Raw genomic sequence first — 26438 nt, 5'->3', positions numbered from 1 at the left:
ACAATGGTACACGTCAATGTACCATCACTAGTGGTACCTAAGAAGAATGTCGATGTGGCGAAATTTCCTAAAATGGATGAAGGGGATAGGAGAAGAAAGAGATCTGCACCACTTCAGAAGGAGCAAGAGAACAGGACCAACAGCAATGATACTGTCCTAAATAGGAGAAAAAGACAAGGAGAGCCACTGACAGGAAATTACCTGTGGGGAAGGTCGGAAACGGAATTAACATCAATACCGCCAGAACACAGACTATTCAGCAGAGCAGCAATGTTCTTCTCCTCAATAATACATCCGGGACTGCAGGCATACGCAAAATGGCTCCAAATAACCAGATGGGAACTAATGATGACCATCAATTCAACAGTAAATGGGTTCAACGCAATTAAAGAGGAGCTGCGAGCTGTAAGGATGGTAGCACTCCAGAACAGATATGTATTGGACCTTCTCACAGCAATGGAAGGAGGAGTTTGTGCAAAGATAGGACAATCTTGCTGCACGTTCATACCTGCCAACGATGCTGACAATGGTACATTGACAGAAGCAGTTTCACAATTGGCCCAGATGCACTCCAAAATGATGGATGAAAGTAACGGTGTAGACAAGGATAAGAGCTGGTTTTCACTATTATGGTCATGGATGCCATCTTGGCTGTCAGATGGACTGAAAATAATAGTGGGGGGTACTATTTTGGCTGGAGCTACTCTGATCATAATTAGATTTTGGAAGGCCCGGAAGGCACGCACGACTGACGAGTTGCTGGAAATGGTGGGAATGCACCCCTTAATGCCAGCAGATGACGGCCAGCATACAGGTGTGATAATACAAGAAAGGGAGAAGTTGCGCACCCAAATCATCACCAATCATCTAGACCCACCATCAGTGAAGATCGAGAACCCAAGGAACCCCAGGAGCTACATAGGAAGATGGGTATACTGTACTCCTGGAGGAACATGTGAATATATGTATTGGTCATTTGAAGATCATGTAAACCATTATGGACATCTCGGAGGGATAACTAAGATATGGAGGGTAAGAGGAGATAACGAGAAGGATATGTTTGTGGTCGACAAGTCGACCAGAGGGGGGACTGAAGTGGGAGAATGGAAGACCAGGCTCCCGTCCTTCACCTCTCGCGCTTGGCCTAGAGGGTCACGGCCCAGACACCCGCCGCGAGAAGAGTTTGTCCATTTACCAGACGACCAGGTACCCTGGTACAGGAACATACGGATGTGTCCACCTGCCTGCCCAGCAGCCCGCACTGGCCATGCCGACACCTGCGGCTCGGATCAGCTAGACTAAAAACCACACGTCGTTAGAGATGCCATGACGACCTAGACAACGGGAAGCACATCTGTACAAATATACACACTTAACATTTCCACACCAATCTACACGAAGAACATACTCAGTGCTCTGACGTAGGTGACAGGCATATTCACAGATGTGCATCTTTATTATTTTTACATAGGCTTTCAGAACGCAGAAACGCAAGACGCATCATGAACTCATCTATAACGCTTGCTCACGCTTCTCTTGAAACCCGTTACCACCATGAGAGGTATAATGGAAACACGATACTGGTCATGGAAATATATGCCATTATAACCCAAAAGCACCTATGCACCAAACAGACTACTTAAGCACCAGGCCCGAGTAGGCCTCAAACAAGAGCTCCCGTGGACATTAACAAAGCAAGAGTCAGGTTGCTGATCCTGCAGAAAGAACCCGGTGGAGCAACCAGCCAAGGTCGCAATGTTGCAAACCCACATCCAAGAACAAATCATCAAAGGCACGATGTTGCAACCTCGCACTCCGCGCCTCAACGATAAAGGCACGCCGACAAATTAAACCAGACGCGCAGTAGAAAAAACAATATTAATTGTGCAGAATTCTGCCTCTTTCACGGTCCCTCCCCACGTGACCAAGCCGAACCTGACGAGATGCCAAAACCCAGGAGAGAAAAGGCGTCTGGGTCCCTCACTACGAGACACAGGCCGATACACTTGAAAGGCTCAATGGACATCTGCTACAGTGGGAGCGGTCAGCCTTCCACCTATGAATAAATCCTCACATTGTCTGCACGTACCCATATTGAAACATTGTTGCAAACACAGGTACACCGAGAGCTGGGAACAACGGTGGTCCCAGGCTGGGAAGCTCACGGATGCACCAATCAGAACATGGGGCTCTTATCTCAGACGTCAGTAATACTAGCCAATCCTCAGGAGTCTTCATGTAACAATTCTTATGTATCTAATTGTAGGGACAACCCAGATATACCACCTGACTACACCTTGTCCACTAATATCATTCTCTATATGTGTACTATACTAACCCTACCACTCGAGCAACCAATTAAGAGTGGCGATAGGTTTTTTGTTAACTTTCTGAAGTGACGCAAGTAGCGCGTCATAATGCAGTAAAAAGGGCCTGCGAGCCCCACGATTGTGTGTGTGTCAGGACGAACGCGTACGCTCCTTGACCCATCCCTGCCGTTTTGTCTAAATAAACAGCAGAGTCACCTTGCTCCTTGTGTGTGTCTCATACTCTATCTCGTCTGGGATATACGGGAGGAGTTGGGGCCTCCCTGCCCGGAGGTCTGCGGACGGCCCGGCCGACCCCGGCAGAATTTCCCCCCGACAATGCGCTCCCCTGAGTCCGCCCACCGGCGCCACTCCCCAGTCCTCTTTTCTGCATCGACGGGAACAGACTGCTTTAGCCAGCGCTCCTAGGGTAGGCCTCTGGCCTTGTAATTCCACATGCTCTTCCCCAGGATATTTTCTTTTTTTACCTTTCTACATAGCAATTATTCAGAGTAATCATCTGTCCTCTGGTGACATGCTCCTCCCCGGTGCATGTCGACGATGGCGGTTTTCAACAGGTGTCCGGACTGCGAGGGTTCCATCCCCACGTCGGATCCTCACACGCTCTGCTTCCGGGGCCTTGACCCCGACCACGGCAAAGCTGTTCGAAAGATCACCACCAGAAGATATCAAGGCGTATGTGAGGTGGTTGACCAGGCCAAAGGTAGGTTCCCTGTTCTCCTCTGCACCCCGCAAGGGCGACTCCTTCCCAGGGAAGCGTCCAAGCGTGAGGGGGCCTTCCAGGTCCTAAAACCAACAAGGGAACCGAGGCTCCAAGAGCTACCGGCCAGCAGGCAGAGGGGTCCCAGGATCCTCCTGCTCCCATTGCCGAGGGGCTTTGCTCTAACACCGGGCTTGCTGCCAAGGGGGTGCCTATACGCAGCACTAGAACTACCGGCATCATGGCCGAGGGCACACCGCCTCCCAGGACTCTACCTGAAGTGCAGGGAAGGTCCAAGCCTTCACTCTTAAATGTGCAGGCAGAGACTGGTCCCAACTCAACGGGCACTACGCAGCAGGCACGTGGCACAGGGCATGACAAAATTGCCGCCCGGCCAAACTAAATGGCAGTGCATCCTGAGCCTCCCCACTTCGGCGCGCAGGCATGGGAATGCACGTCGAGGTGACATTAGACAATGTCTGTTACCTGGTCCACCTCATATCCAACCACACCCGCACAGGTGCGATGCACTTAGTGAGACAAGGGGTGGCGAGAGAACAGCAGCAGACACAGCTTCAGGGACCTGTCCCCATGCAACCAAGCCCTTCACCAGCATGCCAGGATAGGTTGTTCGAAAAGTTCCTCATCCTCATGAAGTGGCCTCAGATGGGCACCATTCTCAGGCGAGTCATCAAGGACTTGCTCCCTCCTGCACCACCTCAAGCTCCGACCTAGGTTCAGACCCTTGTTCCCGTCCAAGCCTAGGTTCCCGGCTTCCCACCGCTGCAAGTATTTGTGGCGGCACCGCAGCCTCCAGCATTGCCAATCAGCACGCCACAGTTGCCCCCACCCATATGCCACTAGCAGCAACCGACCTGCAGGACGTGGAGGAAGGAGGAAGACACGGAGGAAGAGTCGGATCAGGATACTCCCTCAGCTAAGGCCTTCCACGAGAGGCTGACGGGTATGGGAGAGTACCTTGGGATCCTGCAGCCGCAGATTGAACAACCTGAGGCAGAGGTGCTGACCATCCGCCCAACCACAAAAACGTGTATCCCTCTGCAGAAGGATGTAGAATCCTTGGCTAAAAAGGGCTGGGTAAAGCAGCATTCCACACTGTCTACAAATAAGCACCTAGACGCCAAGTATAAGCAGGCGGAAGGGGGCTCACTCTTGCTATCGGTGCACCCACAGCCTCATTCCTCTGTTATATCCGTGGCCGCCATGTACTCTTACGCCGCAGACCTCATCTGCCCCTAGATCAAAAAAAGCTACTGGAGGTCTTTGGCAAAAGGATGTACTCTAATGCTATAGGCAGGCGAGATTCAAGGCAGGGTTGCCAGAGGTGAAGATAGTGGCCCAGGATATCATGAAGTCTACAGTGGTGTGCATTGACACCGCGGGCAGAGCTATCTGTGTTTAACATCGAAGTGCAGGAGCACATTCTGGACCTGCCATTTGAGGCGTGGGAGGGGACTTGTTTCACTAGACTACATACGAGGAGCTTGATGAAAAAGAAAAATAGCTCCCAAACCGCTATGTCCTTGTCATTTTTGACTAAGTCTGCGCCCAAGGCCTATAGCCAAAGTCACCCATGCTCTGACAGAGGTTGTGCCCTCGGTGGCTTCAGGGGTTTTCAGGAGTGCTGCTCTAGGCAGCCCGACAGTTCGCACAGCTAGCACAGGCGCAAACAGCACAAATCTTCACACAAAGGGTTTTTCCAGTCCCCCTCCCAGACACCAGCCTCAGAAGGAAAGAAACAGTGACTGTGCCATCCAGATCCACAGTTCTAGGGTTGGGGGCAGGCTTGCCCTTCACATTAATTCCTAGCGGGCAAGGTTCGCGGACCCATGAATTCTCTGTGGTTTCCTTGGGCTTCCGCCTGCCGATAACTCAATTTACTCTTTCCTCCCCTCCACAGATTGGGACAGCAACTCTTCTGGCGGAAATCCGCTCACTCATTGCAAGTCAGGCAGTGGAGGAGGTTCCAGCTTCAGAGGCCTGGGCTTCTATTCCTGTATCTTCGCCATACAGGAAAAGAACCAGGCTAGCCTGAGAGTTGTACTAGACCTTTCATCCTTGAACCTTTCCCTGCCCCTTCAAAAGTTCACGATGGATACTCCAGCACTCATTGCAGAGACACTGTGTGGAGAGACTGGATGTGCTCCTTGGATCTGAAGGATGCTTACCTACACGGTCCGATTTGGGAATCCCATAATTCCTTCCTTCGGTTCTGGATCATGGCGTTTCATTTCCAATACTATGTACTCCCTTTTGGCTTCTATTCAGCCCTGAGGGTCTTAACAAGATTAATCAATGCTTTAGCAGCCCTGCGGAGGGCTAGCACCTTTATCCATACCTCGATGACTGGCTCGTCCAAGCAGTCGCACGAGGGAATACACCGTAGAGCTGCCACACTGATGCTCATGTTATACGATTTGGGGTTCTCCATCAACCTCAAGAAGTCACCCCCACATAGTCCTTAACATTCCTGGGGTTAATTTGGGATACCAGGGCAGAAAAGATCTTCCCATCAGAGGACAAGATCACAGCACTCAAGAGGGCCATGGGGCATTTCCTCAGCAGACCAGTAATCTTGGCATGGTGGTGCCAGAACCTGCTCGGAATAACGGTGGCTTGCCTCTGCCAGGTGTAAGGCTCAAAATGAGGCTGCAGCTACATTTTTCAGCCTCTTGGAATCGGGAAACGGGCTCCCAAGCGCCTCTAGTCAGCGTACCACAGCACCTTCCCCAGGACCACTTGTGGTGGAGGGCAGACACCAATCTGTTAGCAGGCAGGCCGTTCAGGCAGCTGTTACGGAGATCACCATTACCACAGACTCATCCGTAGACGGATGGGGGCTACACTGGACAACCAGTGTCTCATTGAGTCTGGTCAAGGCAGGAACAACTGGAACACGTCAACTGGCTCGAGATGACCATCTGGCTTGCTCTCAGTGTTCCTCCCCATTGTCAGCAACAAGTCAGTTTGCATCCAAAGGCATGTATTAGGTCAACAAGCAGGGAGGTACCAGGTCTCCTCTGCTCTGCATGCTGTCCATCGACATTTGGGACTGCGTACTGTCGAATAACATTTACTTATTAGCAGTCCACCTCCTGGGAGAATCCAACTTGAAGGCAGACAGACTCAGCAGGCTGGGGGGGGTCAACAACTATGAGTGGCAGTTGAACGAGGATGTCCTGAGAGGAGGATCTTCAGCATGTGGGGCCATCCTGAGGTAGACTTATTCGCCACCACGAGCAACAAGAGATGCCCCCAGTTTGTATCATGGATGGGGCAAGGCAGAGGATCTCTGGGGGACACGTTGCAGGTTCAGTGGAACGACATGAACGCATGCTCCCTCCCCAACCCCCCCCAACTCCCCACTCTGCTGATTCACAGGGTCATCTGCAAGGTCAGGGAGTCACTGAGCCTTCGGCTCATCTTGATAATGCCATGGTGGCCAGCCAGACCTTGGTTCTCTGAACTCCTCCGACTGATGGATCCACCTCCGGTCCACCTCTAGTTGGGTCCAGCCTACCAGCGGGGGGGTGGGGGGCTGGGGGGAGGTACACAGTGGTTCACCCCGCTCTGCAGAAGTTGGCCCTGGCAGCGTGGTTCCTGAACAGGTCACCCTGCAACATCTGCACCCGTCACAGGACAACCTAGCTATCATTCTGGGGGCAAGAAGCGACTCCAGCAGGAGTCAGTGCAAATGGATGAGGTTCTATCACTGGGCCAAGGCAAACAATATTGACCCCCTGGCTTGCTCACTGGACGACTTGTTATCCTTCTCTCTGCATTTGGCTCACTCCAGTGTGCAGTTAGACACCTGCCTTGCTTATCTAGCGGCTGTAGGGGTCTACAGGAACTCCGGAGAAGACGTCTTCTCCTCCAATCCGTTGGTTAAAAGGCAATTGGCGGGTCTGACCAGGTTGTATCCACCTGTCAAGTATCCACATCCAGTCTGGGACCTTAACGTGGTGCTGGCCGCCCTGGCCTACAAGCTTTTCAACCCATGGTGTCAGTAGACGACAGGCTGATTACAATAAAGACTGCTGTACTGGTTGGCCTTACCTCAGCACGCAGGATCAGTGAGATTCAGGCATTGGTGTCTTCAGAGCCCTATACCACATTTCACCGGGACAGGGTGGTGCTTAGGATGCACCCTGCATTTCTCTGTAAAATGGGGTCATCTTTTCACCTTAACCAGGAGATAGTACTGCCAACTTTCTTTGCCTATCCAAAGGATTAGCCACAGAAAGTATTGCACTGTCTGGATGTCGGGCGTGCTCGATTTGACTTAGAAATGGGCGAAAAGCTTCTGTAAATCGGAGCCTTGTTCATCACGTTTGGTGGGTCAAAACCAAACTGTCAAGCCTCCAAGGCTTCAATAGCAAGGTGGATGGTGATGGCCATCAAGGAGGACTGAGAGGCTGCACAGATCTTTGCCAGCAAACATGCACGCCCACGGCATCAGAGCCAAGGTCACGGCTGTGGCTTTCCAAAGACACGTTCCATGGCAGACGATCAGCAACGCGGCTACTTCGGCTTCCCCATCGGCCTTTTGCAAACACTACTTCTTGGCTGCCAGTGCCAGATCAGACTCAGCATTTGGCCAGGCAGCTTTAAAGAACTTGTTTTATTAGAAGGGCAACTCCCTCCCCTGGGCTGCGTTCAGTGGTAATCGCCCAAACAGTATGGAGGAAAGGGGACGGGACGTAGGAGTAATTATAAGTTATTCACTGTAGTGACTAACGTACTCATAGTCCCCTTTCTTCCATACGTCCCACCATCCTCCCCCGTAATAAACCAATGACCATTGTAATATTGTCGATGCATCGAAGGGGACTGAGGAGTGGCGCCGGTGGGCAGTCAGAGGAGCGCATGCTCCCAGGGCCCCACCCCAGCATGCATCTAAATTTAAAGGGGAAGACCAGATTGTTTTTTTCTCTCGACCGCAAGAGGTCTGCACCTCGGATTTCAGGTTTTAAACTATGTTCTGACTGCCAGTCTAAGATGGCAGTGACTGACCCAAACGACATGTGTGTGGTGCCTTTGCACGGGTCACGAGACCGAGGGGTGTGCGTCGTGTGGGAAGATAAACCCAAAATCTTTGCTTGAGCAGGCAGCTTAACTTGGTTTGCGCCGACCGCCTTCAAATTAACCTGCACGGTCGACCATCTGGTCCTCAGACTGAGACCGAGGGTCCTACCCCTGAAAAAGAGAAAGATCAGTGTAAGACGAAAAAGCGATCCCACTTGAGGAGTCACTCGTCTTCACATAAGAAGAAACGGTGCCACCAGTACTAATGAATTTCCAACTCTTCATCAGAAAGAGGTAAGCCGTCGGTTGGTCCGACAACGCTGCAAAAGTGGGGTGAGTTCAAAAACCAAATGTTGGCGATGTTCAAAGAACACGCAGGTGCGTGTGCGCCCACCAAGCAGCGCGCCTCAGAGGCAGCAGTGGCGCTCGGTACACCCAACCCCATGCAAGCCCTGTTGCTGGCACCATCAGTGTCAGGAAAGCCTTTGGGCTTGGTGCCGAGAAAGGCACATAAACCCTTGATGCCGCGGCCTTCCCACAAGCCACAGGTTTGGGCATCCCCTACACCTCCTCTGTGCCCAAGCCCCATTCGCCGCCGACAGTTAATTTATCGACGTCGAGGGATAAGCCGTTATCTGTCCCTGCCAGATGAACTGCTGTGACTGAGATCCGGTTCTTCAATAGCCAGAACCACAGCTGCATCGCCTCTCTGCACAGGGGGCGAGTGAGCACGCGCACCCTGCTCCACCACTACAGTGATGGAGTTCCTTCTGTCACTGGCCTCTGCAGGCCTTCATGTTACCACAGTCAAAGGATAATTGCGGCCTTGTCTGTGGATCAAGGTACATTTTTTTTACGATCCTGGTTATGGCCCAGTTCCTGAAAGGCCTTGTGAATACATTCCTGCCAACTTGCTTTCTCATCTCAGATTGGGATTTAAATCTGGTTTTAACTTTTTTTTGATGGCGGCTCCCTTTGAGCCCATGCACTCCTGTTCTTTGCGGCTGCTCACTCTGAAGACCGCTTTCTTGTTTGCGATTACGTCAGCTAGGCAGGTCAGCAAATTGCTGTCAGGCTGAGATTCTGATCTTGGGTCTGCGGAAGCTGCTTAACCCCTGGACAATCCACCTAAAATGTAGCACTCAGAGCTCCAGATTGTTTTTCAGCTCAGTTTACCACACTTCAAGGGGAAAGAGGGAAAAGTGGATAAAATAACAAACACCAGACTGGATGCTATTGACTAGCTGGTTCTTCACCTGAAGTTGAGACATAAGCATATACAACACCACAATTACTCATTGAGAGTCTGACCTTATAAACTATATCCTTTACTAAATAGTTTAAAAGACCATACCTGATACTTCTCCTGAAAATGCCCCGAGAAGTGATTTAATAGATAAGACTTCCTTACTAGTTGCCAGGAAAACTTAATGATCATTCAGCCTTCTTAGATAGGTCCTTGAATGCTTTAGCAGTCTTTTCCTGTAACTTCTTAATCGTTTAACTTTACAAACTTTTTAAGTTTAAGATGAAGTAAGGGAAGTTCCAACGAAATCCAATCTGATAGTTTTTGTATGCTAAGATTCGTCTCTTAAGGATGATGAGCTTGAAACTTGCGAAGGGATTTCACATAGTAAAATACACGCTTGGGTGCTAAAATTCCACGTAGCAAAAAAACGCACACGCGCAATGGTTCCACGTAGCAGTAAACACGTACACGCGCTATAGTTCCACGTAGCAGAAAACACGTACTCGCGCGGTGGAATTCCTTGGCTAACACACGTACTTGTGCTGTTGATCTACGTAGTAATATTCTCGCATACGCGCGATTATTTCCCGTGGCAAACACGCACCGTTGATTCACGTAGAAAACACTTGCACACGCGCTGTTGCTTTATTTAACGGCTCAAACACGCGCTAGCTCTGAAGAGTCACGTAGCTTATGAAAACATGCGCGCATTAGTTTTGCGTGTTTAAGATGAACTTGCTTGTGAACCTTTTCAATTAAATTAACCTTTTCACAAAAATTACATAAGACTAAGATAGTTCTGTATTTAAGTTTTCTTCCACTTAGAAATTACTAGAAAACACTTATCTCTTGAATGAGTCTTAGAAAAGTTCTTCTCACTGAAAATGTAATCTTCTCACTCCTGTCCTGTGTCCAAAACGAAATCCAAACTCTTTTCCAGTTTATTACTCAAAGAAGCCGCTCGACCGCTTGAAACTTGAAACCCCGGATCAAGTTAAACAGGAGCAGCTTTTCACACGTCCTCTCAGCTGGGCTTCAACGATGAAAGGCAGTTTAGAATGTTCACTGTCCTTCCTATAAACAATCACCAGCCAATCAAAACTTAGGCTGAGCACTTCCATCTTGGCTTGGGGCCTTTTCCAAAGGCTGCAATTAAGGTTAAGGCTAAATTGTCTGTATCACAAATAAAACCAATCATAACACACCAAAACCTTTGCTTACTACATATGTGCCACACCTGACCCAATGTATGTGAAAATATGTCAATGTATGTAACCCCTGACCTAACACCTGACCCAATGGAAGTAAGAATGTGTCAACCTGACAATTGCAGGCCCTTCGTAGACTTCCATTTCTACAATTTTTTGGGGAAAAGGTTTCACTTAAAATAAGGCTGGGCTTTCTGCTGAAGGAGCGTTTTCATCGGATGTGCCCCAAAAGGTCCTCTAGTTTCTACATCGCCAGGATGTTGGAATTCCAGAAGTCTGATCAGCTGTTTGGGTCCTACTCTCTAGCCCAGAAGGGACTGGCTGTAACAAAGCAGTCGTCATCCCAGTGAATTATATTGTGTTGTCATCCCGTTGAATTATATTGTGCATTGCAGAATGCCATCAGTCTGCAGTTAGGGAGGTGCCTTCTGGCATCAGGGCACACTCAACCAGAGGGCTTTCTGCATCAATGGCCTTAGAGGTGGTTTCCAGTTGGGGATATTTGCTGTGCAGCAACATGGCGCTCACTCCATATGTTTTCTAGATACTACAGTCTGGACGTCGCCCATGGGGCTGACGTGCGTTTTGGCAGGGCAGTGCTTCAAAACCTGTTAATCAAACTTTCTTTCCGCCTCTATTGTTTTACTGCTTTCGGGATCAGATGAGGAATCTGTGGTGGAAAGGCAATCCACTGAAGGAGAAATTACTTACCAGGATGTTCTTTCTATGGATTCTTCTCCTGCAGATTCTTCATCTCCCTTCAGATCGATCCCTGCCCAGAAAGCGTTGGCAGTTGGTGTGCGTCTATTTTCGTGAGTAGGCACCTGGTGATGGTCTGACCGTGACGGTTTTCTGTCTGGCAAGCCACGTGTGATCTCAATCCAAAAAAAGGAAACTATTTTGTTTTTATTGAGCAGTCGAGCACGGGGGTGGGGGGCTGAGGTGCGGGGCGTAGTGATGAGGTGTGTATATATGACGCGGACGTCACGGACACAGCCGACGATAGAAGTATCGAGCAAGACAGGTCGGCGGCTGAGTCGAGGTCCGCTTCGCCCCTTTTCAAATAATTTTCTGAGCAGCAGAGCTGGCCAAGGATATCTATCGGATGAGGAATCTGCCGGAGAATAATCCATAGAAAGAACATTACGGTAAGTAATTTCTCCCTCTCTCTCGCTCTACTTCACAATTTGTTGATTAGTTATGTTTAACAAGCACTCGGCTCCCTTCCCCGGCTTTATGTACACCTTCTGGTTTCCAGTAGTTATCCCAAATCTGTATTGCCACTCTTCCAGCTTTGGATAACCTTGTCACCCTTGTATCAGAGGACTCTGGGTTTATAATAGCTTCAAAACCTCAAGTGTTCAGATCCTAATTGGGCTGATTTCTCCATAGAAAGGCTGTGTCTACTGGCCTGGGTAATGCTTGTTCGTCATGTGATTTCAGCAACTATTAAGTCTTTGTTCTAAATGTTACAAGAGTAGGATTTCACTTCGGAAATTAATGTAGGTATACGTGGGATTTCACTTCAGAAATTAATGTAGGTATACGTGATCTCACTTTGATGACAAACTTCAACTTATAAACTTGCGTTCCCTTTTTTTCAGGCAGTGCTCTGCTTTAACGTGGATCGGGAAAACTGCGTCTTAGACACAACCTTTCTTTGATGTGAAATATTCTTGCATCAGTTAGGGAAAGTCAACTTCTACTTTTTGAACCATTATTACCTACAACGTTCTCTTAATAGGAGGCACGGCACGCGACCTCTTCGGTAATTGTTATCCAACAATGGGAAAAGAGATTTTCTTCTTTAACTGATGCTTCCCTTATCAACCGCGTCCTATGACTGAACAATTTCACTCGCTTTAATGTATACGCGAGTGTGAGTTTAGCTGTTTCCAGTTAATAGCAAGGCGTTTTATGTGATTTTGGAGTGCGGGGCTTCACTCGCCAAAATCACAGAAGTTGCGGGCAGCTTCCACTTTCTGACCACCTTGCTTCTGTTACTTCTGCTACAGGCTCTCTTGGGACCCACACCCCTCTGCCATATGGGGGTGCCTCAAATCCGGCCTCTGCAATGGAGTTTTCTCCAGCTTCCCTCGGCTTTGCATTCACAGCAACTGGGCACACCTGAATAAACCTAAATAAAAGAAAGTGGGCACACCAGCTTCTCCAGTCTCTTACAATACAGCCGCAACCAAACAGGGTTTGTGAGCACAGGAGCCTGCAGGTGGAATCTGCTTTTCCTTCGCTCTGGCGTCCCTTCTGTGGACGCACTTCCTAGTGAACTGCCAGCCTCGTGCTCTGCTTCTGCTACTGCTGCCGACCTTCCGCCTCCAGCTACTTTCTACTGCTCCTTTCTGCTACAGCCTTTTGTGCCCCTTGGGTGCAGGTCCTTAGTACTAATTGCTTGACCCAGCAAAGGCTTTTGGGCCTTCCTGTCCTTTAACTCTACTTTCCTCTTCAGCCCTCTTCTTTGTCACAGCCCCTGAGGGATTCTGGAACATGTAGTCCATTTTTAAAGGAATTCAATTATTTTTTACCTTCCTTGGTTGGCAAGACCATCAGAAGGGCAGGGTTACGGGGAAAGTTAAAAAGGGGTTCCTCCCAGTCTTCCAGGTCCGATTTCCCCCCCGGACCCCACTGTACACCCCCATGTTATCCTCCTGCAGTACACCATCTACAGGGTCGGCATCAGGGAGCACCTGCCTTCCACTGGCCACATGAGAAGGGTCCCAGACCAGGTTCCTAGGGGGAATCCTATCTGATTCTTCACACGTGGCTGCATATAATCTCCAAGAGTTCCTTAGATTCTGGGATGGAGCGGTCATCTAACCACACATTCTCAGTAATGTGGTATACATTGGGGAATCGGAGCTAAGGAGGACTGGTGCAGAATTTGATTAACAAAGGCAATCAACCTATTCTAAGAGGAAAGCATTTTGTAGCAGAAGCCTTCCATAGAAGTGACTACACAAGACTGTAGGAGGTAAAATGTGCAAGCATTTGAGAGTATAGTGAATGATTGGTACAGTTTCCCAGAGGTAGTTGAAGGAAACAAGTTAATCAGTTGAAATGTGGCTGAGGACACCATCTTGAAGTATACAGGGTTTTAAAGCTTTGACAGGTTCTGTCTGTGTACTGCCCACTCCAAATACCAACAGAATTAGAAATGCTTACATAATTTGGAAGCATGTGCTAGCAACTTACTCATAAAGCAGCCTTGTAAAGTAATCCATTCTGGACTTTGCAACAGTAACTAGTTTGTCTATTCTTGTCTGAACCTTTACCTAATCCTTTCCGTATTAGTTTACCATCGGATTGCTTTATGGCTTGGTTCATAGAACAAATTCGTTCCAAAATGTTGGACGAAACACATCACAGAAAAAAACACACAACATTAAAATCCCATGACCAACGTTTGTGAATCATAGATTACCAATTATAAACCTAAGATATGATCCACCATATTTCATCCTTGGGCCAGCCTCAAGAACCATATTTAAGAAACTAGGCATTAAACATTGAGGAATAATTGAGCCTTGGATGGGCATTATCCAAAATCTGTTGCCAGGTTCTTTGTGGGAACTCCAAGGCTGCAAAAATGTCTGCAGTGTTCCTGGTAACTATCTGTAGGTGAAGAACTTCCAGTGCTGAAGTGGTCCCTCTCCTTTGTGGAGTGGGCGGGGGATGGGGAGACAGTCAACTACCTTGTAAGTGGGTATAGCACCCATGGTTTAGTCTGGTGCCTTCCCTTTGCCCCAAGTGACTTACCACTGCATGGTAAGTATTTCAAGACGAAACATTTTATTTGTTTATTTATATATCTCTTATACACAGGTGAAGTGCTTCAAGGCAGGAAGGGAGCAATGGAGTACATTAATCATTCTTGGGCCTTGAAGATTCCAAATGATCTAAACAGAAAAACTAGCATACTAGGCCTGATGACATTTCTCCTAGTGAAAGTTCATGAAGTGGTTCAGTTGAGACCAAGCTCGGGAGGGGGTGGGGGTGTAGAAACGGTAGGTGCGGGCTACAGGACAGATGAACTAACTGGTCCTAGTACATTTAGGTCATGTATACTTACAGATGGAGGTGCAGAAACGGGGGATGGAGAGGGCAACAAAGAGTCAGGTCCAGCAGGGCCCTGGGTTAAGTGCAGAGAGGTTGCCCCGCTGAAGGAGCGTAAGCTGAAAGTGCAGTAATGTTGAACAAAGTGCAGCAGCCCAGAGGCAACTGCAAATGACTGGCGCGGGAGCCTGGGACCTGTAGGCTCTGGAGGTGAGCCAGGCAACCAGTCAGCAAAAAGTGAAGTTAGGGAGGAGAGGGAGGGAGGGAGGAAAGAAAAGCAAGGAGGATAGCAGGGGAGAGAGGAGGAAGCGAAATGGAAGGTTTTGAGGAGTTTTCGGAACTTAAGGTGCTCCGGCTCAAGACGGAGAGGCATGGAGGCACCTGCTGAGGATAAAGATCGACCCCCAAATCTGTTTGTGAAAGTCGCTCACCCACATAGAGTTGGAGGACGACGAGCGGAGGACTCTAGTGGGAGAGTATTTAGGAAGAGTGCATTGTAGAGACTGCGGGCCCCTGCCCCAGAAAGCCTTGTGGATTATGCAGAGGGGCTTGAGCTTGATTCTTGGAGCCAGTGGAGGGATTTCAGTGCCAGAGAGATGCGGTCCCAGGGCTTGAGGCCAAGAATAAGTCTTGCGGTTCTGTTCTGGATGAGTTGTAGAGGACGGAGAGTAGAAGTAGGAAGATTGTGCAAGCGGCTGTTGAAATAATCCAGCCTAGCGAGAACCAGGGCTCTCGAGGTGATGAGCCTCTAGGGGAAAGTGAGAAAAGGTAGAATACCTCTGAGGAGGTGCAGTTGGTAGTTGGACTTTTTGGACATGTCTGAGATGTGTGAAAAGAAGAGAGGAGTCGGTGATGATCCCAAGATTGTTTGCCTCATTAGTAAGTGAGGCTGCAGGGCCTAGGGAAGCAGGATCCAGCCTAGAGAGAATCAGGGCTTTAACAAAAGGTACCTATTCCATGATGTTGGTTACTTGACATTCTGCTGCAGATTATTTATACCTATCCTCCTTATGTGTGGAGTACCCAAGAATAACTAGCCAAGCTCTGTGGATGTAGCCCAGGTATACATGACCCTGGCGTGGTAGCATTAGCACACTTAGGACTTGAGGATTTTGCATAGGGCAGAAATTGTCAATTGGTGTTCTCAGAGCAATAGGAATTGTATCCTACTCTCCTAATTTTTTTTAGCATATTTACCTAGGTTCGACAACCTGCATTAACGTATCAGAACTGGAGATGGGCTACAATCCGGAGTTCCTGCCTTCTGCCATGATTAACAATAAAACTCATGAGACAGAGTGCATTTTTTTCAAACTCTCAAAGGGGGTGGGGTGTCTATATTTTTGGAACAAGAACCGCGTGAAACACTATTTTCTTTACCACACATGCCTGACTACCAATGGTGCAAGTCTGGGTGGCGCCCTGCTCAAAATGCCCACCTGTCTCTAGAGAGTCACAAACGGACCTTTCTGAGGCAAGCACCCTTGACAGGACCACTCTCTCCTCCTGTGACATCTGCAGCTATCCCCACCTTGCCCCCCCCAATATTGAGCTTGTAGTTGGCCCCTGTAGAGACACCATCTGCAAATGAGACCTAGATTACACATTCCTCCTTCACCCTAACTGCGCAGGTTATCCTCTGCCCTATTGGCTGATATCCCATCTGGGTAAGTGTATTACTGCCCCTATGTATACAATTGTCATCACTTCCTGCTGAATTTCATGGGATTTGTTGTAATGAATTGACTCATCTTAACTCTGTCTTAACTAAGGTTTTGTAGCTGAATTTAAAAGCTTTTCTTATGCTAGATCTTCTGCGGGGCCCACTGTCCATGGTAATCACCCCCCACCCCCGCTTCCCCCCACCAAATTCCCATGGAAGCATCCAGACATTCTCATTGTAATGCATCATTTTCCAGTTGCCACGATAATGCAACGTTTACCGATTCTCCTGATAATGGGAAAACACTTAACAATTCTTCCCCATCCCCACTGCCACTCTACAGGTGCACCCACCCTCCTTTCTAGGTCTCCCACATGCCCCAATCCTTCCCATTATGTAAATCCTCCCTCACCCTCTCCTTTTATCCCCTTTCCCCCGTCAGTTTGCGTAAAAACATTTTCTTTCTGAGTGTATCTTGTGACATTCCAGCAGGAGTTCAGCAGATTCCCACAACTATCTGACTCAAACCGGGCTCTCCAGCCAACCTCAAACTTTCCACCTACCCGGGTGGCCTGTTTTCCACCTCCCCACTCCTTCCCCACCTCCAAATATAATTTTTGAGCCCTTTTCCTTTTTCAGCTTCATACAGGATTTTTGCGGGAATTGCTTGTATCGAACCGAAAAAGAAATTGGTAGTTTTTCTTATCTGAAAAGCCTTATTGCAATACTGCATGTTAGATCTGGTATAAAGCACTTTATAAGAATAAATACAATAGATATATAAAGGGGGGCACCACTTATCCATCCATTACATCTTTTTTTTTTTTTTTTTTTTTTTTTTAAAACCTGAATGGTTTTGCACCAAACCAAAAAAGATAAATTTTCGATGCTTTGTGCCCCGTCCAGCAGTCTTCACGCTACAGGTGTTCAGTCAATGCTACTTGAATGGGAGCAGGTGGAAATCAAATGTTCACCATTGAATAAATATGCCCCCACATTTCCAGTATGGGGTGTGCTAACATTTCTCCACAAAATTTCAGCCAATCCAACAAGGAAGTCTAAAGTTATTGATAATAGAATTTTGGGAAAAGTCAATGCTAATTGTTTTTCTTTCTTGACTACAGTGATGGGGCTCAGGGTCCTTTTTATATGGGTTGTTCATGGCCGGCTAACTTCATACATAAGTCCATGAAGACCCTATTCCTGTCTTTAGATTATTTTGTTGACATTAGCTCTGCAGATTATATCTGTTTCGCTCCCACCCAGGCTCCACCTACCCATGCAGGGACATTGTGCATACATAGACATCCAGACATCCGTCGCCGCAGCCCAGGCTATAGTGTGCCACTACAAATACTGAGGGGTGCAACCCGCCTAGTCCTGCCCTCTCCAACGTTGCTGTACACCAGAGGTGGTGTAAGGTGAGCGGGACCACCCTCCAGTTATTCATGCTACCGACTGCAGCACTAACACTCTTTCCACGGTCGTCGTCCTGACACTGGCTCCTAGCTCCTTCACCTGGGCAGCATTTCTGATGTTGCCAGAGACGACTTCACCCAGGTCACACTGCTGACTGATCCTGTGACTTGCTCTCTGCTGGACTTCTACTACCATGCACTCACCTGGGCGGGGATATGGCGGAGGGACATATCACTCATGCGTGCATGCCCTATCTGGCCCATGGCCGGGGTGCCAACTTCTCGGGCTGCGCCAGCCCAGTTCCTCACCCATGCCACACTGCTCACTCTGCCCTTGGTGCAATCATCTCACGGACCACACCGGTTACTCAGACTGGGTTTGCAGTGGCCCCAGCCCGCTGCCTGTGCAATTCCACCCATGCCTCTCCTGGTATATGTGGTCTGACGCAAAATGGTCCCTCCATGCTTAGGAGGCAGGGGGTAGCTCAAGGCTTTTGCTAACCCTTAAAAATAAAACGTGTTGGCTCTCCCAAAAGCCAAACCAGTCCACTGGCCTTGTAATCGAGGGGGTGACCTCTCCATTGTTTTCTTAACTCAACAGTCCATGTGTCCCCTTGTCTGGTGTTAGTCTACTTCTGTATAACAGCCAACTACAGTTTAGCACTACACGTCTGACAAACTACTTTCTGAAACCTAAGGAGTTTTTTTTCCTTGAATCCCAATGTGGTCGTCCCGTCTTGGGCCATGATTTAAGTAGTAATTGTCTTTTATTAGGGGAGCAGGCAAAACTAAATCCAGTTTGATCCCTGCATTTCTGGTGGCTTTCATATGTGTGCAATGACTGTTTCCTGTGCAAGCTACACCCTAATGTGGGGTTTTGTGTCTGTGAACATTGAGCTACTGATGGACAAAATGATCAAGGCTTTGGGGCTGTTGAAAATAGGTTTTCTATGGGTGTCTTCTTATAAGTGCACCTGGGTAAAATCAGTAAAACAATCTGTGAAACCACCAAGAATCTTTATTCGATAGTCATGTTTTTATGAAAGAAATTCAAACACCATGTTGTATTTCAAAACCTTAGAGTATGAAATGAGCATTATATCATACCATAATGGTTTTAGTTAAATACTTATTAAATAGGGAAAATTAAAAAACAGTGCAGGTTAACCATACATTTGTGCCTTCCGTTTTGTGGGTTGTTTGGCGATATCACTAAAAATATGCAGGAAGAATAAACATTACTTTGTGTTCAGGAAAAGCTAAATGTTCTATTTTGATTGGCTTTTACTTTTATTGCTTTATGCAGCCTGTTCCTGTCGCACGTAAACTCTCTGCCCGTGAGCAACGAGACTGCGAAGTGATTGAGCGGCTAATTAAATCTTACTTCCTTATTGTCAGGAAGAACATTCAGGACAGGTGAGTCTTTTTTTTTCCTACTTTTTTTGTTTCTGCATTCGTGGTATGTAAAGGTTTTTTGTTAAGTTGCTGCACTACATTGGTCTCACCCCATACCCCTCCAAAAAAAACAATGCCACACTTAATCTCCAGAGAACAGGTTTAAATATATCCAAAGAATTCAACATATCCAAACTACCTTCCACAAAGCTTTCCATTTAGCCATTAATTAATTGTATCCATATTTGATAATGGCGCGCAGTAGTCCTAGCATGTTTTCCCCCGCCTCTTCTCCACTTTTGCAATCTCCTGTTATAAATGTGTAGGTTGAAATCCTTTGCCTTAACCACTGGGCCGCTTAAGCACTATCCAAATGAATACCACTTTTTTAACCAGAGAATGGCAGACCTGCTGTGCACAGTTGTAATTGTATTCCTTACCATGACAGTATCACCCACAGCCTTAAATCCATTCAATTCAAGTTTGCACCTCTATTAAAAATCTATCATAGACGATGTCAAAATTATGGACAGCGCAGCAAATTTTAAATGTTTACATCAAATTAGTTAATAGTAAGAATTTCTTGCAACGGTACATTATTTTTATCTGTGTCTACACACAATTGGAGGGATAACATGATCAATCTTTCCCACAAGAAGATACAACAAAAGCAAATGGGGAGCTCTATGTACCTGCAAGCAGAAAAGGGAACTTGGATAGTAAATGTATAGGCCCACATGAATCTGAAATCATTAGGTGGGGCCAACAGTAGTTAACTTTGTGTAATTTGTTCTTTATTCCCTTGGAAAACCCATATACACATGTCGGGGCAAGGTAAAAAAACAAGGGGGCAGTAAATTACAAAGTCTGGTTTATTGAGGATGAGGGTAAACCTGTAAGGCAGTCTGGTTCAAGTACTGTAACAAATCCAAGGAGTTTGTCCCTTCTGTCTCCCTTTCTCCCTTTTCCCATCTCCTCCCCTTACTTTCTTCTATGCACTTACTCTATCAGAATTGTCCCTGGACATAGTATAGCAACCTCGCCTGCCTCCTCCCCCTCCCCTTGTTTTTTTCCTCACCTCTCCCCCACCACTATCTGAAATGTCAGGCCTAGTACGATAGTCGCTTGTTTTGTTCCTCCCCTCCCTTTCTGCACCCCTCTCCCTCACCTTTTGTTTTTCTCCGGCTCTACCAGAAATGTTGTCAGGCCTAGTATGGTAGTCCCCCTGTCTGTTTCCATTTCCTTCCCACTCTCCCCCTCCCTTCCCTATCTAGGTCTTCGCTCTTGCACTATCTGAAAGGTCGTCAGGCCGAGTACGATAGTTAATTTCACATCCTTACTGTTCATGGCCTGTAAGAATGTCATTATATTTTCCCTTGTTCCCTCCCTTGCCTTGAAGCGCTTTGAAACACATTGTGCATAGGGGCTATGTAAATATACTATATTACATCCAGGGGGGAGAAACCCACTTTGGGAGTCCACTATGCAATACCCTCCTTAAGGGAGAAGGCAAGTGGGATCCCATTGGGGGTGATCCCCCCCTCGTCCCCCGCAGTTGAGGCATTCCAAAGTAGACCTTCCCTTTCACCTTCCTTCCCTTCAAAGTCCCAAGCATTGTTGATTACATGGGAACTCAGTAGGATAGCCATTTGCCGGGCCCCTTTTAGGTGGGTGGCGTACAGTCTGACCTATATGGGGCCAGGCTAGTAGGGGCTGCATGCATGTCCCCTAAGGGAACATCTAGAAACAGATGGACATCAGGGTAATACAAGTATGTTATTTAATGTATTGTGTGGTTTACTTTTTTGTTTGTTGTGGAAGAGTCCATCCAGCCCACCAATGTTTAGGAGAAAGGGGGGAAAAAAAGAACAATGAAGCAGAACTGTGCTGCTCAAGAATGGATTGGGCAGGGGATAAAATACAGAGGATGGAAAAAAAAACGTTGCAAAAGACAGTTAAAGGACAGAAATAAAGAGTGACGAAAAAGACAGAGGAGAGAAATAATTTACCTTGGGGGGGGGGGGGGAGGGGGGGGGCGCTGCCTTGAGCGGCTGCCCAGGCATCTGGGTGCGGATGGCGCGTGGGGGAGCCCTCCAGAGAAAGCCAAGGGACCAAGCTGCTTATGCCAGGGGCAGCTCAGCCGTCCTGGGGCCATGGTGGGTGTCAGCCTCCATGGCAGGCCAGACCGGACGACCCCAGCATCATCCTAGGCCCGTGCAGGTTTTTGCCCGAAAATGAACTGCGCAGCTTGGGCCGTGTGGGGTGCAGCCCAGACCTGGCTTACAGGCTGTGCCCCAGTCGGTCTGCCTTGTAGCCATTGAGGCGGGCCCTTTCAAAGAAGTCCTCCCGGGCTGCATATGTCAGGCACAGCCCAGGAGGTGAAGAGTGGGAAGGTCCACTCTACCCATGAGGCTGGAGCGGTGAACTAAAGTACTGTAGTAGCTTGCCAGACAGGGGGGGGGGGGGAGGAGGAGGAGGAGTCCAGTGCTGCTCCACTAGTCAGCCTGGGTGAAGGAAAACTATGCATTTTTGAGGGGGCGGGCCAAGAAGCCTTAACATGACCCGACTCGCGGCAGTGAACATTTGTATGGAGATGCGCCTGACCTTAAGGTGGCGCCCGGGAGCAGTGTATTTTTGGCAGCACCGCCATGGCACAGAGGACGCCGCTTGAAGCAGTGGTGATGGCGTAGGCCAGAGCAGTGACATGGGGTGGCTCCCATGCTAACTGGGCTGCCCAGAATGTTTTAAAGATAGCCGTGGGTGTGGCAGTGATTTTGGGTGGGCCACCCGGAACTTGTAAAGATGTCCAAGGCGCAACAGTGAAAGCAGGTGGGTGTCCATGCTGAAGAACAGAGGCGCTGGACTGCACAGCTGATGGCCAGACCCCTAGTGAGTGCCGGTGGCCCCATGTGGTGATGGGAGCACCCTGAAAAAAGGTGCTAGGCTCCCCCATCTACCATCGGGGGCAGCTCCCCTGCCAGCTCTGCAACCAGCCCTGTAGAGCTACCAAGGACAGACCCATGATGGTACTGTGGAAGGGGTGACCGACTGCAGCAGTCGCCCCATTGCATTAGTTATTTTGTATCTATGCTGTCTGTATATAGATGTGTGTATTTATATGTATATATTTGATTATTAAATATTAAGTAGGATGTTAAGGTGAAGAGTAGAATGGGCGGGTTGTAAAGTGGGGACATGTTATGCAGGGTTTAAGTTAAGTAGGACGATAAGTATGTGTAATGATTCTAAATAGATAAATGGGTAGAGGGGCGGTACCCTTGCGTGAGGTCGCGGGATACTGTGGTGGCCTGCCTAGCGAGATGGGACACTCAATGTGGGTGGTACCTGAGTTTGGGTAAGGGGTCTTTTGCATCACTCAACTTAAGGGTCATAGCAACCCCTCCAAGGAAGGGTGAGATGACGCAGCCGGTCCACATTTAGTTGGTGCTCATGCCAAGGGAATCCTAGGGAATAATAAAGGGTAAGGTATTCTTGGTATGTATTTTCATTTTATAAATCGAGAGGTCCCCGTTAGATCCCTAAAACATTCTCTCTGGTGTCTGTGTCCATTGGTAATCTAAGAACGCTTGGTATAGCCAATCTCCTGTTAGCGCTTTTATTTGGCAGATGAAGCGCCAAATAAAATGGTGGTCTTGGAGGTGGTGGTATTAATGGGAACTGTCCCTGCTCCTGAGAAGGGAAGAGTACACCCTTGCACTGACCACGGCCGGAACACAGGGGCTACATAGATCTGTTGCAGCCTCATTTTGAAATCCAGAACCCACCAGGGTTGTCAAACTGTAGGTCCCGAGGGCCAGATCCATGTTGTATTTTCAGGATACACCTAGTTAATATCTGATTCTAAATGTATGCAAATAGTTGCTCATGAATATTAATGAGGGCTAGCCTGAAAACCTGTCAGGTTTCCGTCCTGCCTCACAAAGGAGGAAGTCCCACCCCCTCGGGAGGAGCTGAAGAAGAGAGGCGCACGCGACTGAAGCAGTCCATGGAACGCTGACCCCCGCCCGACGGCAGAGATCCCACGAGCCCGGAACACTGGGAGAGGAAGTCCCTTCCCATGATGGAAGACTTACAGGCATCCTGCTCCTCCAGCACAGGTGGAAAGAGCAGAGGCTAAGCAGCCGACTGCAGAGTCCGAAGCCAGGGTGAGAATGCGGATCCACGCACAACAGGGAGACCACTTGAAAAACCGCAACCAGACCAAAGCTAGAACCCAAGTTGGGCTAAGCAAGCCTTTAGCCTACATGAGGCCAAAAGCAGGAATATCATACCTGAAACAAGTGGAGAGTTTGGTTTTGTAAATGCTGGTGGCCACAAATTAGAGGCATGCATTGGGTATCATTAAGAGAATTTATTTTTTTGTTCTATGCAACTACCAACCGGGAACTTGAAGAGACTTGAGACTTCTTTGATTGGGAGGTGGGGGAGGGTCAGAAAACTAGCCACCACCAAGTGAATCCAGAGGGAGAACCACCCTATCCTAAGTTAAAATTGGATGGTCTTTCTTTTCATAGTGGTAGGACAGATATTAGAATAGTTTGGGTTTGATAAAGGACCACATTTATTTGCTTGAGGAGCACCCATTTGGGTTTGTTTTAGACCAGGGAGCTCCTAGTGGTAGGGCTTAGAGAAGGTTTACTTTCTTTTCAAATAAGTTGCGTTTAAAGATGTCCTCTTTTCCGTCTCCTAGATCTGACTTAGAACAGTACTTTATAGTTTGTGCAAATGCAAAACAGCCATGACAAATCTAAAAGGAAAAGAACAGCTTTAAGGAAAAGAGGTAAACAGTTTTATTTAAAGGTAAAGAATTTGTATAGCGTCAAGCAGTAGCATTAATTAGCGGGTTGAATTGAAAGTTGCAAATCTCTTGATGTTTCTGCCTTTAGCAAACCCCTAAAAACTATACCCAAGGTGGAGCTTTTCTTTTTTTTTCGAAGTCCCTGAAAGTGGAAAAAAGCATTCTAATCGGGCTTTTTCCTATAAGGAAGTAATGTTTATGGAAGTATAGTGTTTGGAGCGTTGGTCTATTGTAATCTAATGTGATGCAGAGTCCAAATTCAAAAACGCTGCTATTGGTCTGATTTTTGAAGACTTACAGGCATTAAATCACAATGGTTCTGTTTTCTGCCAAAAGAAATTCTTGCACCTTTTTAGATTGAATATTGACCTCCTTACCTTAAAATCCTGTGGTGGGAGAGAAGCCCCCCATACCAATCTGCCCTCAACCCATGCCCCCTCCTCACTAAAATCAGTATCCCCATCGCTGACGCTCACAATCTTTTTTTTTTTTTTTAGATTTTTTTTTTTAACCTAATGTCTGCTCGATGAATTTCATTGCAATGAATATTCTGCACTGAAAAAATTGTAGTTTAATACCCTGCAATAAATTCACTGGGTAGCCTTTGCACTATTTCAGCACTACATATGTTTAATCCGGTCAGACATAGAATTGACTAATGGGTCAGAATGCTGTCACAGAAGTTGGCCAAATCGTCCTTTTTTTCAAAGTATTGCAGCATCTTCGGGCCTGGCCTTTTTAGATGAGTTTAAACTACAAGGATTTCATGTAATTGTATGGGGCAGGGGGATCACTTCTGCAAGTATTAAAGTCACACAAATTGTGCACGGAAAGTGAGAGACCAGGATTCAGGGTCAATGCCAAACAGAACTAGAAATATATAATAAAAATCCTTGGCTTGATACAAATTGTAGGAGTGCAAAAGAGAACCTGATGCAAGTGTGAAAAACATTACAGAAGGGGGAATGGAGGCTGTATCAACAGCTCATTCTATGTAGAAGAGTTTGCTGAAAGCGAAAAAGGAGGATCACTGCAGAGATACCTGGAAAGTCCTTCTCAGTGCTATTGACCCACATAATTCTGCAGCCTCATGGGGATGGGAACTTGCGAAGGTTAAAAGCAAATTCTGTGCATCATTCCAGAGTCAGCCTGGCACTCTCATTTCACGTTACTGTACGAGAAGACCAGAATCTTTGTGGACGGAAACCAATCTGGTACAGATTTCAACATGAGACACCTTTATTTTCTCAAGCTGAAGTCACTGCTGTGCTCACTATTCAAAAAGCAGAAAAAGCCCCCAGACCAGATATTGTGCAGGTGGCTTTTTACACACCTGAACCTCTGATCTGGCTCCCATATCTACACTTTTTTTAGTGCCGCCCTAGCTGCAAACCTTGTCCCCCAGACTTGGACTCAAGCCGAAATTGTTCCCTTCTATGAAAAGGGCTGGAGTTAAGATCCCGGGAATTATCGCCCAATATTATTGGATTCAGGGAGAGGGTGGGGGGAGATATTTGCTAATGCACTATTAATCCACCTGGAGACCAGGATGGAAAGAAATATTTTACATTTAGAGGCTAGCTTCTGGGCAGAAACCAGTACAGTAGACCAATGCCTTCGGCTGGGCCTTAAATGTGACAAATATGTAACCTTAAGTAAAATGACTGTTACATTTGTGGATTTAAAAACGGCCATTGATACAATACCCAGGGTGGTATTGTGGAAAATATTGAGAGACATGGTGATCCTGCCAGCCCTTCTTAGGGCAATACAAAACCTTACAGAGCAAATAAGGCTGTGGTACGATGGAGTGCCAATGGGAGGGTTACAAAGTCAATACCTATTCAAATGGGAGTATGCAAAAGATGCGTACTGGCTCCAGAATTTTGCCTGTTCATCAATGGTTTAATTCCATATTGATGAGCCTTCCTTGCGATGCACCAATTCTGACTGGGGAAAATTGTCACATTTTAATGTTTGCAGATGATGCGATTATATTTTCCCTAATGCCAGGCGGTCTAGAAAATCAGCTGCAGGCATTTGAAGAGTTCGACCATAATGGGCTCTATAAACGTGGAGAAAACTTAAGTAAAAGAATGACTACTTGGGTATACGTTTTACAGAAAAATGCAATTTGATTCCCCAAGTTTCTAAAGCAGACATTACCCTAAACCGCTATGGCAGTGCCATTTTCATGTTTGCTCAGGACTATTGCAATGGGGCAGTGAGTGTCTCTTGAAGCCTACTCTGCGCAGGCGAGACAAGCGGCTCTTTATGGGGCGAGACTTTGGGGAGGAACCAACTGTGGCAAATTATCCATAAATGAGAACATTATCAAAAACCTTTTGGGCCTCCTCAGTAGCACCCCAAATACCCTGGTCTTTGTAGAGGTTGATCTACAGAGAATTGTGTTTTTGTGTAGGTCAAAACCCCTCTTCTATTGGTCCATGGTATGGTCCACTCCGGGATTAGAGGTTTACAGATCTGCAATGAATGATATCATGTCACAAGAGGATGGCGGATCGCCTCTCTGGATGATCTATTT

The 26438-nt window shown here is 47.5% G+C and overlaps 1 protein-coding gene across 4 annotated transcripts in view; it reads left to right on the top strand.

Moving 5' to 3' along the window:
• The window catches only part of DNM1L (dynamin 1 like), a 1039542-nt gene that overhangs the window by 881338 nt on the left and 131766 nt on the right, over positions 1–26438 (top strand). For all 4 annotated transcript variants that reach the window (XM_069628197.1, XM_069628195.1, XM_069628196.1 and 1 more), the window contains one exon: positions 18986–19095. In XM_069628197.1, the coding sequence (XP_069484298.1) occupies positions 18986–19095 (110 nt within the window). The remainder of the gene's footprint in view (positions 1–18985; positions 19096–26438) is intronic.

This window comes from Ambystoma mexicanum, chromosome 12 (assembly GCF_040938575.1).
Source record: "Ambystoma mexicanum isolate Mex_15411 chromosome 12, UKY_AmexF1_1, whole genome shotgun sequence".
Classification (NCBI taxonomy): Eukaryota; Metazoa; Chordata; class Amphibia; order Caudata; family Ambystomatidae; genus Ambystoma; species Ambystoma mexicanum.
The sequence above is the reverse complement of the archived record's forward strand: the minus strand, read 5'-3'. Positions and strand labels throughout refer to the sequence as shown.